This window comes from Helianthus annuus, chromosome 1 (genome assembly GCF_002127325.2).
Source record: "Helianthus annuus cultivar XRQ/B chromosome 1, HanXRQr2.0-SUNRISE, whole genome shotgun sequence".
NCBI lineage: Eukaryota > Viridiplantae > Streptophyta > Magnoliopsida > Asterales > Asteraceae > Helianthus > Helianthus annuus.
The window spans coordinates 78,723,645-78,736,177 of NC_035433.2; the positions used below are offsets into that span (position 1 = coordinate 78,723,645).

The 12,533-nt window shown below is 34.3% G+C and overlaps 1 protein-coding gene across 1 annotated transcript; it reads left to right on the top strand.

Moving 5' to 3' along the window:
• The first annotated feature begins 6,994 nt into the window (after window positions 1–6,994).
• LOC110915972 (protein FAR1-RELATED SEQUENCE 5-like) lies at window positions 6,995–11,252 on the top strand. The gene is made up of 6 exons (XM_022160752.1): window positions 6,995–7,075; window positions 7,192–7,263; window positions 9,226–9,352; window positions 9,666–10,425; window positions 10,517–10,664; window positions 10,956–11,252. The coding sequence occupies exons 1-6, from the start codon at window positions 6,995–6,997 to the stop codon at window positions 11,250–11,252; spliced, it is 1,485 nt and encodes a 494-aa protein (XP_022016444.1).
• Window positions 11,253–12,533: the final 1,281 nt, after the last annotated feature.

Here is a 12,533-nt window from a genome sequence, read left to right on the forward strand (position 1 = left end):
CATGAACAATAAATTCAATTACTATTTATGAGTTTGATAATTATTCAGTCATCATTAATCATCACATTACATCGATTAATTTAATTACATGTCATCATACAAAGCCTCACCACATCATATACTACAAAATCTACCGAACAGTTTCATATTTTAATCAAGGACCCTACTACCTGATCTATAACTTAATACATCACACATAAGCAGCCTATATCACCAACTCTTAATTCGATTATATCAACTAAGCACGTACTCGGATTAATTTATAAACAACACTAAACAGGTTCTGATCATGCAGATTTACTAGTGTGTATCACGATTATTTTCGCATGAAATCAAACATCCAGACAACTATGTTAATCCAAGTTACCAAAACAATCAACTCAAGCAAGAGATTTAGTATACTAACCAAGATGTTCGACTAAACAAGTTGATGTCCTCAGACTACAAGATCGCTTCGAGGGGGGGGGGGGTTTCTTCAGCCGATCGTAACCAGAAGAATAGTAGGGTTTGTTTATTATGATACGTATATAAATAATTTACCTTCCTAATACACCTTCAATCAGGTTTGGGGGCGGTGGTTAAGCCTTACCCGAACTGGGCCTAAGCCCAATAGGTGGACCGCCAAAATAATTGAATAGCGTTTGTGCATTAGCCGAAGGGATGTAACAAGTGCGGTTTAATTGTGTTCTAAGGTCCAAACATCCAAATAGTGCTCTCGTTTACAATAAAGTTTAACAAATAACAAGCATTCACCTAGCGTTTGATAAAAGAAAACGTAGTGTAACAGGAATAATATCAGTTTAGAGTTACGAGGTTTGACGACGCTAACCTTAAAGTTCGGTTTGTCACAACAAAGGTTAGTAAACAGATGTTAAGAGGATAATGTTATTAACAAAGAATTTAGTACTCTTATTAAAAATGAGAGCTGGAAACACAGGTCGTTTCTTAGACAAGCATGCATAACACATATTATTAGAACATATAGATACATGCATAGATATTGTATCAAAACGTGTTATCTATTATAGATAAAAGACAACTATAAACATAGATTATCGGTTAATATATCAGTTACATACAATTTAACTGTTTACCCAAAAAGACAATATAAACTGTTTATAGACACACGTACTTCATAGAATTTGAATACAACTTAGAGTTGAACAAACGTTAACTACAAACACACAATCACCTACCTCAACAACTTTCAGCGGATCTTTATTCTCTCATCAACATTTCCCGGATTTGCCCTTTGAATTGGAGCTCAAAATCCAAGGAATCAGTATCATCTTCATCCCTATCAAGCTGAAGGTTAAAAAGATCTTGAAGGTCAACTGGATTCAGACCAAGTCCATTCTCACTTGATATCTTTTCAACACTACCATCAGACTTGATCAAAGTCAATTCATGGGTCTGTTTGTCAAACTTCCACTTTACTATTTTTGGATCTGATGGGTTTCTTGGGAGAAGTTTTATTTGAGAGGAGTTTGGCGATTGAGGCCTGCATGCCAACTTCTGAAATGCTTGAGCAAATTGAGCTTGTAATTGCAACGAAGCATCATCCAATCCATATCGTAATTGATTTCTGATAAACTCTTTTCTATACTCAGCATACCTATTTTCATCTTCCTCATCCATCAGTTGTTGTCTTTTTCTTTGGTTCAAGGCAGCGATGGATACATCTGCTGATGAGAAAAACTTTTTAGATGTAACGGTCTGCCGACGTATAACAGTCGTTTCATCTTTGTATACTGGCTTTTTAGAAAGGGATGGATCTGTCTTTCTTCGCTCTTCTAACCTACTGTAAGCTCGATCTATAGACTACCTAGTCCATTTTCCAATTTGTCTAGCAGTCCCAACCTTAGCTGCTACAAGTTCTTCCTTTATTCTCTTATACTTCAACACTTCATCCACTTCAACCTTTTTGTATTGTTTCCAGTTGGGAGCAGATTTTGGCATTTGAGGATCTTTATTCATCTTTTCAATTCTATTAACTTCCTCATTAAGAGCCTCAAGGGGCCTGTCTTTGAAATCAGACCTGTAGGCTTCGTAGGGCTTGGTTTCCATGATAGTGTTCAAGAAATCATTCCTTAATGTCTTTTCTAGCTCAGCATTTGGTGACAGATTTGACATATTCTTACTCAGGTCTTTAGCAAAATCTTCCAACTTCTTGACTTCACCATGCCAATGTTGCATGTGAGCTGATAACTTAATGTCTCCTTGCCCTTTACACTCTTCATTTGCCTTATCTTCTGCTTGCTTGCCCTTTAGCTTCAGATATTCATAAATATTCTTTGGAGTTTCGAATCCCTGAAGAGATGGGAAGGTTCTATTGGATGGATCATCCTCTGTGCAAAATTGAGTCATTTCATCTTGTACTGCAAGCAGTTCCAGAGGGAAAGTTACTGCCAATGAGTTGATCTTTGTTGATGGAGGTGGGACGAATGGTTTGGGTGAAGTTTGAATGAATGAAGTAGTTGATAATGGAATTGATGCAGGTATATCTTTTTCTTCCTTCTCTCCTTCATACACCATGAATTTTCTGTTTTTTTTGTGTAAAACAGATTTTGGAGAAGGAGGAGTTAAAGAAGAGAAAGGTGCCATGGCTGTAAGGGTTGATTGTGATGGAAATTGAAATTTGGTAGAATCAGTGGATTGACTAACAACTGTTGAAACAACGGGTGTCTCAACCGCTGTTGTCTTAACATATGCTGAAACATTTATTGCATAAACAATTGTTTCAGTGGAGGTTGGCAGTGGTGATGAGGATTTTGTATTCTGCTTTTTGACAGGTGGTTTTTCTGGTGAGAGTTTTGCTTTAGGTGTATCAGAATCTGACTTCTTAGGTTCAGCAGTGGTTTTGAGTTTCGCAGCAGTGGTTGGTTTTTGTGGTGGTGATATTGGTTTAGGAAATATGACAATAGGAGATTCATTGTCTTTGTGTGATTTTCTTGTATTTGAAGTTCCAATGTTGAGCACTTCATCTTCCTCTTTTGTATGCTTCCTCTTTTGCTTTCGTTCAATCTCCTTATCTGTCTGTTTGTTAACAGAATCATCAATTCTCTTTTTCTTACCAGTATCAGATTTTTCAGGAGATTTTGCAGAAGTCTACTTGGCAGGCTTTGGATTTTGTTTTGGCTGATTCCTTGGTGTTGGTTTGCCAAAGTTTTTCATGGAATCATTTTCCCTCTTTTCAGTATCATCTTCATCGTCTTTTTCAAACACAGGTGCAGGGGTAGTACCAGTTAACTTTGCAATGCATTCTTTTATGCCCTTGATGTCAGCCCGTGTGTCTTTGTATCTTGCTTCAACCATAACTCTAATTAGCTTCACGTGGGAATTAAGTTGAATCTCAACCAGTTCCCTTTGAGCTGCAAGAATGGGTTGTACCGAATTCCAAAGCTCTTGGCATAACTGCTGATGAGAAGGTTGACTTTTGAAAGCATCCACCAACTGCTTCAATTGATCTTTCATATCAGTAACAGTTGTTTCCAAGTTAGATATCCTGTCTGTCAAATCCTGGTATTTTAATCCATCACCTAACTTAATAGGATCATCTGAATTCCCACCAGAGGTGGTTGTATCTGCTTTTGAAAGAGGAGGTATCTCCAAATTTTCATTAGTTGATGCCCCTTCTTCTTGGTTCTAGGGACTTCCCTCTGCATCAGTGGTTACCTTAGTGATCTCACTCGTGGTTAACTTGAACTCACCAGTGGATACCTTGATAGACATAGCAGTGGTTTCCTTCAAGGGAGTCTGACTGATAAAACTACTGTCCAAATGTAAATCAGTGGATTTGACATTTGTAGTAGCTGCTCCACTTGAAATACCATCAAGAATTTGCTGAAATTCAAGAGGTGTAGCCTCCTCAACTATTTCTGGGTTAGGTAATTGAAAAGGTTCAAACATAGCTATTGTTGAAGTTAAACTCTCAGTAAAGTGTTCGTGAGAGGGATTGCTATTACTCTGAATGTCAATAGCTATTCATTTTAATAGCTTCACATTTTTCAAAAGCTTTTTGAGAAACATGTTTTTGTAGGTAGTAGCTTAATAGTCAAGGAAACATAAGAAAACCAATAGTTTTCCCCTTTTTAATAGCAGCAGTTTTCCCCTTTTTAATAGCAGCAGTTTTTCCCTTTTTAATGTTTTTTAAATTTACAATCAAATCAAGAAACAGTGCTTGGGAGTAGTTAAAATCAGTATTTGTCAAAATTGCATACCCCAATGACTGAATTTTCAAAGGTATTTCATTAAAAGAAGTAGTTTTATTTGAGAGACAGATTAAGAGAATATGGAGCAGGAATTTCATTGGTGGTGGAAAATTACCTTTAAACATAGTTCCCTGATTCAACTGTCCATGATATCCCCTCCCAATCAAGTATGTTTGAATCTCATTTTTCGGCAAAAAGGTCTTACCTGCCAAGTCGTTTACCTCAAATGTTGTTGAAATGGTACTGGGGGTAATAGTAACCGATTCACCTCTGACTTTTGAAGTTATACTTACGGCCATATTGTTTTGTTCTTCAATATTCGCATTAGCCCAAAAATCACGAAGCATCTCTTGGAAAATGGGTGCGTCGGTGGTAAGAATGACCTTATATTTTGATGATGTAAGAACATCAATCATTGAATGATAGAGAATATTGTTCTCGGTTTTCTCAAAAAATAGCAAGGTAGTTATGCGAATTTTTCATCACCAAAGTCATGATCGGAATTGAAAGTTGCGATAGGTTGACGAAGAAGTGTTGAAGAAGAAGGTGGAAACCGCTCTGCTGAATTTTAAACTCGAGATGAAAGTAAAACCTCTGTTTGGGAATGAAACAGGGGTTTATAAAGTGAAAAGGTGAATGTTGACGTGTCAGAAGTTAGAAAAATCTGATGGCTAACATCTGTCCACGTCACAACCTCTACTCTGATAATGAATGACAGTTGTTGCGAAAACCACTGTTAGCCAACAACAGATGTTAGGCAACATTAGTAACTCAGCAGTCCTCAGATTAAACAGAACCTATAAGAATAGACAATACCCTTCAGCAATATTTGGAAACCACTGTTGGGCAACAACAGATCTTATACAACAATAGTAAGTCAGCAATCCTTTCAACAGACTTTTAATATAAACGAATAAATTGATATTAAATATCAGCAGCCATTTAATGCAAAACATTTAAAAAATAAATTTTCATGGGAAAACTATAAAATTAAATATCAAGAAACTGAAAGGACAAATTTTAAACCTCTGCCATAAAAAAATTTAAAAAAAAAACCCTTCATTTCAAGACCAACAATAATCTACATGGCAAACAAAGGCTACTACCACTTCATCAGACACAAATGTTGTAAATAGTGGTAAATCAACAGTTGAGCAATAACTGATGTTTAGAACTGTTGAGCAGTGGTAAAAAAACTCTTCATTTAAAGACGTTTTACAAAGATCTGTTGAGCAATAACAGATGTTCAGAACTTCTATTGTGTTAATCATTGACAATTCTTTGGAAACTGTTGTTGGGAGTAACAGATGTTCGCACCAGTAGCAACTCAACAGTCGCTACAAAAAACAGGAATTATGAGAACAGACAATACCTTTAAACAGTGGATGAATCTTTTGCCAAACAGATGTTTTAAAAACAACTGTTTTCAACAGACTTTTAAAGATTTTTGACAAATTTTTTCAAAAATACGTATTTTTTTAAGAATGTTCAGAACTTCTATTGGGTTAATGGTTGACAATCCTTTGGAAACCGTTGTTGGGAATAACAGATGTTGGCAACAGTAGCAACTCAACAGTTGTTACAAAAAACAAGAATTATGAGAACAGACAATACCTTTAAACAGTGGATAAATCTTTTGCCAAATAGATGTTTTAAAAACAGCTGTTTTCAACAGACTTTTAAAGATTTTTGTCTATTTTTTAAGAATGTTCAGAACTTCTATTGTGTTAATGGTTGAATATTCTTTCGAAAGTGCTGTTGGGAATAACAAATCTTGGCAACAATAGCAACTCAACATTTATAATAGCAGTTATCAACACTAACAAATGTTGATGCTCAAATCAGTAAAAATAAAATTCTCTACAAATATTAATAGAATTTAAATTTACATATCACATATGACGATAGATCAACAACTATATTGAGAACTGAACAACGAAATTTAATAATCTTCAGCTCTTGAACAGTAGCCCTATCCTCATATACTTGATCCTCGACTTGCTTGATAAAGCGATACTTTAAATCATAAGAACCTACAGAAGGATATGATGACATTTTTAACTTGTATATTTCTTCAACTTTGATGTAAAAGAAGGACATAATGGTAGTAAAACGTGATGAAAAGCTTATGCACTGTTTTTGAATTCCGAAGTGCAGAAAGACGTCACCAAATCACCAAAACACATCTTCAGCTCTTCAGCTCTTGAACATTAACCCTATGCTCATATACTTGATCCTCAACTTTCTTGATAAACCGATACTTGAAATCACAAGAACCTACAGAAGGGTATGATGACATTTTTAACTCTTGAATGTGGAGACAAATTCATATATATTATTTAACTTGTATATTTCTTCAAGTCTCATGTAGAAGAAGGATATTATAATAATAATAATCGTAGTAAAAAGTTAAATATCAATAAACCGAAAGAACAAAAATAAAATAAAAAAAAAACAGGTTCTCATAATTACCATTAACTTCTTCATTTATCATAAAGAGGTACTCCACTTTCTGCACTTCAGACTTCAAAAACAGTGCAGAAGAACTCTCCACTCCTCGCTCGGAAAAAAAGCTGAAATATATCACCACCTTAAAATAAATATTATCAACATATATCAATAGTTTAAAAGAATCCACAAACCTAAAATAACCCGCAACTGATTATTTGAATTTTAAACAACTCTGATTAGGCTGAAATATAAACAGAGAATTAGAACAGATCAGTTCAAATTTTAAGATTCAAAATCAGAGAAAAAAACATACCCTCAACGATGTTGCAACAATGATGTTGGAAAAATTTCGTGAAGTACAAAAAGCTGTAATCGCAGATGAACAGACTGAATATGCAAAGACGAGGTCAAAGGTGAGTGTGTGAAACAGAGCTTCCATGAAACAACGATGTTGGAACAATGATATTGGAACAAAAAACTGTATATGAAGATTAACCGGCTCAATCATGAGAGCCAAATTCATATGTAGATATCAGAGAAAGAAAGAGATTTGAATGTGGAGCCAGATAATTATATCTTATTTATAGATTTAGAATACATGGTTTGAATTTTGAATTTTGAATTTTGAATGTGGAGCCATAATTTTGAACTTTGAATGTGAGAAGAGGTTTTTTGAATTTTCAATAAACATCAGTACTTTAAATTATGAATGAGGGCAGACCTTTGAATTTTCAATAAACATAAACATCGGTACAAATGGGCAAACCTTTGAAAAGGTGGATGTGGGCCAACTTTGAATTTTAAAGTCTTATAATATTAGGCATTATGATGTAATAATGACATAAGAAAAACCTTGTTGGACAGCCTCTGCAGCTAACACATCAGCTTTTCTTATGTCATTGAAGTTTCTTCTTTTATATAAAGTATAGATTAGATGATTAGATGATATAATATCATATCATATCACATTACCTCATACTAAATAGTTTGTTAAATATACTACATGGTAAATGCACCTCCTGGTGTTGATTTCACATTTTTTATTATTTTTTTTTGTTTTTTTCTTTTATTTTCTATTTAAAAATATTCTTTAGTATAATTATTATTGTTTTGGAATGAAGCTTTTGTGTTAGATCCAATTATTATACGTGTTGTTATTATTATTATCACAAAAACTTCTGTAAACCAAGCATTTTTATCTATTAAAACGTTTTTTTAAAAGTTAAAATACTATTACATTTTTATGGTTTCTTATGGTCATATCATATCCTATCTTATTATATCGTTTATTATATTGTTGTATAAAATTTTATCATATCATAAAATAGTATTGCATTGTATTATAACGTATTATGTCACTATATAATACTTAATAAAATTAAGTATTCCCAATGCAAAAAAAAAAAAAAGAAAAAAAAAAACCATAGTTGAACTCAGCAACCGAACTCTGCAACTGTAATTAATTTCTACTTTATACACATGCGTACACATGTAATTTGTATAATACATATGTGTACTTTGAGTATTCAACACATGTACATATGTGTATAAACCATTTATTAGTTTTGTTTGTGTATTTTTATACATAGTTTCTATCCAACCACCACAACATGCACCGATGTACACCACTAGATAGGAACACCTTCAGTGATTAACAGAACAAAAGTTTGATAAATAAAATAAGAACACATACAAAACAAATATGTACAAAGTGCGATAATATGAAAAAATAAAATTTAGCCAAAAAACCTTTGAAAATGGTGTTTACGGTGGATTGGATATTGTTGCAAAATTTGTTTGCACCCATGGTGAAAAATTCATTGATGTTGATGATGATGATCTGGTGATGTCATAAACAACCAACAATTCAAAGCTCTCGGTCGTAAACCAAAATCCTAGTAAATTTATTTTCAATTCTAAAGCCAAATCGAATAATGGAGAAAAGAAACTTGGGATTTTTTATTTTTGCTTAATTCTTGCATTGGAATCTCTATTCATTTTAGGGAAATATAGAAATCACAAGAATATAGGAATTAGTTAGCATATTTCGTAACTGATTGTGATAAATCTCATTAAAAATTGATATACAATTTAAAAATTTAAAATTAAGTTTATGTGGTTAATGACAATCCTATCCTTATATTCTTAAATTAAATCAATGGCTAGGATAAGTTCACTAAGTTCACAAATGAGGGGGGTGTTCACAAATGAACCTAACCCTATATATATATATATATATATATATATATATATATATATATATATATAGAGAGAGAGAGAGAGAGAGAGTATAACCCTAATCGTACTTCACGTACGCGACAGTGGGATTTCGACGCGTGGCACTGATTAAGATTTCTCATTAAGGGCAAATTAGATACTTTACGTTCTTTAGGCAGGGTAATTCAGACATTTTACTATCATAGTGCGAGTTCGTTATCTCCTGGATCCCGGTAATTACGAATTGAACCTGTTTTAAATACTTTCCATTTTTCAAATTATCAAATTAGCGGTTATAGTTGTTCAATTAGGGTTACATCACTTATTGTTTGAAATGGATCCACAGAGCAGTAACGTACGAAATACAGATGATATTGAAATTGAAGATGTTGAAGACCATGCCGTTGATGATGCTGCTGAGCATTTTAAGAATCCGACATCAGACAACGTCGTTATACTAGATGATCAGACCAGTAAGTTGTCAATTAATTAGGTTTATATTAGAAGGAAGTGTAGGTGGCTGATGTTTTATGTTTGATCGTGATCATTATTTGATATTTTTTTGGTTGAATGGAAGTCCTCTTAAATCACGCATGTGTTGTGTGATGACTCCTAAACTTGCGTTATTATTAAGTATAAAGTTTTGTATTTTTTTTACCTGCGGGATTTTATCAGTTGAACATGCGTGATTTTTTTCCTTAGCAAAATATTTTTTTTATTTCGTAGATGATTGATTGTGTTAGAGGTTCAATTTTTTTTGTTTTTTTTATTTTCAATATTTTGAAGATGAAAGATTGTATATTCCTGAGGTAGCTTCATCATGTATTCCCGTTATAGGAATGGAATTCAGTTCGATAGAGCAAGCATATGTTTTTTATCAGACATATGCCAAGAAGGCAGGGTTCTCTGCGCGAAAAGGAGGTGAACATCATACTGGTGGTATTATAAAGACCAAATACTTTGTGTTTTCAAAGGAGGGGCACAAACCACTGGCTATTGATGATCCTTACAGAAAGTTGTCTAAGCCATATAAAAGTAGGAACATACCGACTATTCGAACTAGGTGTAAAGCACAAATTAAGATTTGTTCGACGGATGGGGTGTTATATAAGGTAGATAAGTTTGTTCAAGAGCATAATCATTCATTTGTCTGCCCTAAAGATATGCATTTATTACCGGCTTATAGGCATCTTTCTGAAACACAAGAAGAGATGATATGGGAGCTTGGTACATTAAATCTTAGGCCATTGAAAGCCTTCAATATTATGAGGCAAAGATACGGAGGTTTTGAAAATGTTGGAGCAACTAAAGATGACTGCAAGAATTTTAGAGCTAGGACACATAGCTATATAGGAGAGTATGATGCCGATATGGTTATCAATAGGCTGACCGATAAAAAGCAGTTTATGGTTGGTTATTCATTTGTTCATTCAGTTGATGAAAACAAGCGATTGTCTGGCTTGTTTTGGGCTGATGGTTTGTGCAAACGTAATTACGCTGTGTTTGGAGATGTCGTATCATTTGATGCTACGTTCAAAACCAACAAGTTAGTGTTATTTTATAGTTTTTTAACTTCTAATTTTTGAAATGTATAAATTTTTTGTTTTTTTATTCAAGTTATTTCATCATTTTTGAAGGTATAATATGGTTTTTGTACCCTTTACTGGTATCGATAACCACTGTCGGAATGTGAAGCTTGGAGCTAGGTTGCTATCATCCGAAAGCATTGAATCATACAAATGGTTGTTACAATCATTTTTGGATTCATTTGGTAAGCAGCCTAAGGTGGTTGTCACTGATCAGGACCCAGCGATGAAACAAGCTATCGAGGCAGTGTTCGATAAGAGCAGGCACAGATTATGTATGTGGCACATAATGAAAAAAAGTTGCCGATAAGGTTAGATTCAACTTCAATATGCGTTATTATTGTTATAACTTGCGTAATAAGTATGAAGATTTCTGATTTTTACATGCATTTTTGCAAAATGTTCACCATGCGTTATAATTTCATAAAATCATTTTCTTTCCTACAAAAAACCGTGAATAATTATAGATATTTATTATTTTTTTTAATAGGTTGGATACGAGTTGTGTAACAATGAAGACTTCAAAAGACGTATGTGTGATATAGTCTGGACTGATTCGATTACTCCAGAAACGTTTGAGACGGAATGGAAATTGATAATGATTGAATTCGCTTTGACCGAGAATAAATTGATTGACGATATGTTTGGCATGAGATCTTCATGGATTCCAGCTTTCTATCGTCATGAGCCTATGTCTGGGCTCATGCGGACTACCTCCAGATCAGATATCAGAGAGCGAAAACCATTTTTTCTGTCAGGTGGCGAATTCTTAACTTACTCTTGTTGAGTTTTTTAACCATTTTGATGGTGCAATGGACGTTCAAAGATTCAACCATCGGAAAAATGACCATATTTCTAGAAACACAACCCCAGATAACATAACTGAAGCTACCTTAGAGGATGATGCTATGAAAATTTACACCAGGTCCATCTTTGCTGATCAACAGGAAGAGTTATATGGAACACTGTCTGAGTGCCTTCCTATGGAGACTAAAATCGAGGATCCGTTCTTGAAGATAAGTATGAAGGATTGGAAAGCCCACGGTGACGGTTTATTAGAGGTAACAGTATCTAGACCTGCTATCATGCGTTATTACATAAGATATTGCGATTTTTCATAGACAATTAATTTTCCATTTTTTTATTTAGGTTTGCTTCAAGAAGGGGGAGGATGTAATTGCATCATGCAGTTGTCGCAGGTGTGAACAATATGGATTGTTGTGCAAACATATATACTTTGTGTTCAAGATGTTCAAAGTGAAAGAAATTCCCAACAAGTATGTTATGAGAAGATGGACCAAAGACGTGGTTCTGAATGATCTAAATAACACATTTGATTTAAAAGTTGATGATAACGATGGGAATAAAAAGTCTAAGGAGGTTGCGTATGACATAATGCAGACCGGAGAGTATCTTATTGGTCATTTGATGTCAGATTTTGATAATCTTCTTGTAGTCAGGGATCAGATGAGGGAGATGAAAGTAATGGTTGATGAACTTCACATAACCAAGCCTATCGACCCTAAGTTTGATAGATATTCAAGGTTAATCGGTTACGAGAAACCCGACATTGATGCTCCGCCTACAGTCCGTGTGCCAACCGGTATTAGAAACAAAGGACGCGGTTCACATAAGCGGATCAAATCAAAAAAAGAACAGATAATTAATCTAAAAGGCAAGAGAAGTCGTACATGAAGTGTTTGTAATGTCAAAGGTCATGATATCTGAACTTGCAAAGTTTTAAAGGGTAAAGCTAGTGCTACCGACAAGAAGGGGAAGGGGAAGAAAAGAAGAGCAGTTCAATTAGATACTGATCCTGGTTTATTAGATGAGGAGGAGTTCAATTAGACACTGATCCTGGTTTATTAGATGAGGAGGATGAGGAGGCAGAAACTGGTGAGGGAGACGAAGAGTATGATGATATAGACGAAGCCGACGATAGTGATTCTGAATGCGAAGAGGTTTGACGATGATGACGAGTAATTTTTCAACTATAATTGCATACATTTGAACATTCGTTTTTTATGCCTTTTTTACATTATGTGCTTTGTGTTATTGACAGATTGCT

Excerpts from the sequence above, each read along its gene's own strand:
- LOC110915972 (XM_022160752.1), top strand. The coding sequence starts at position 6,995 with ATGATGTTGGAAAAATTTCGTGAAGTACAAAAAGCTGTAATCGCAGAT. Across the intron at positions 7,076-7,191 it reads ATGCAAAGACGAGGTCAAAG|ATATCAGAGAAAGAAAGAGA; the intron begins GTGAGTGTGTGA and ends ATTCATATGTAG. Across the intron at positions 9,353-9,665 it reads TATACTAGATGATCAGACCA|ATGAAAGATTGTATATTCCT; the intron begins GTAAGTTGTCAA and ends AATATTTTGAAG.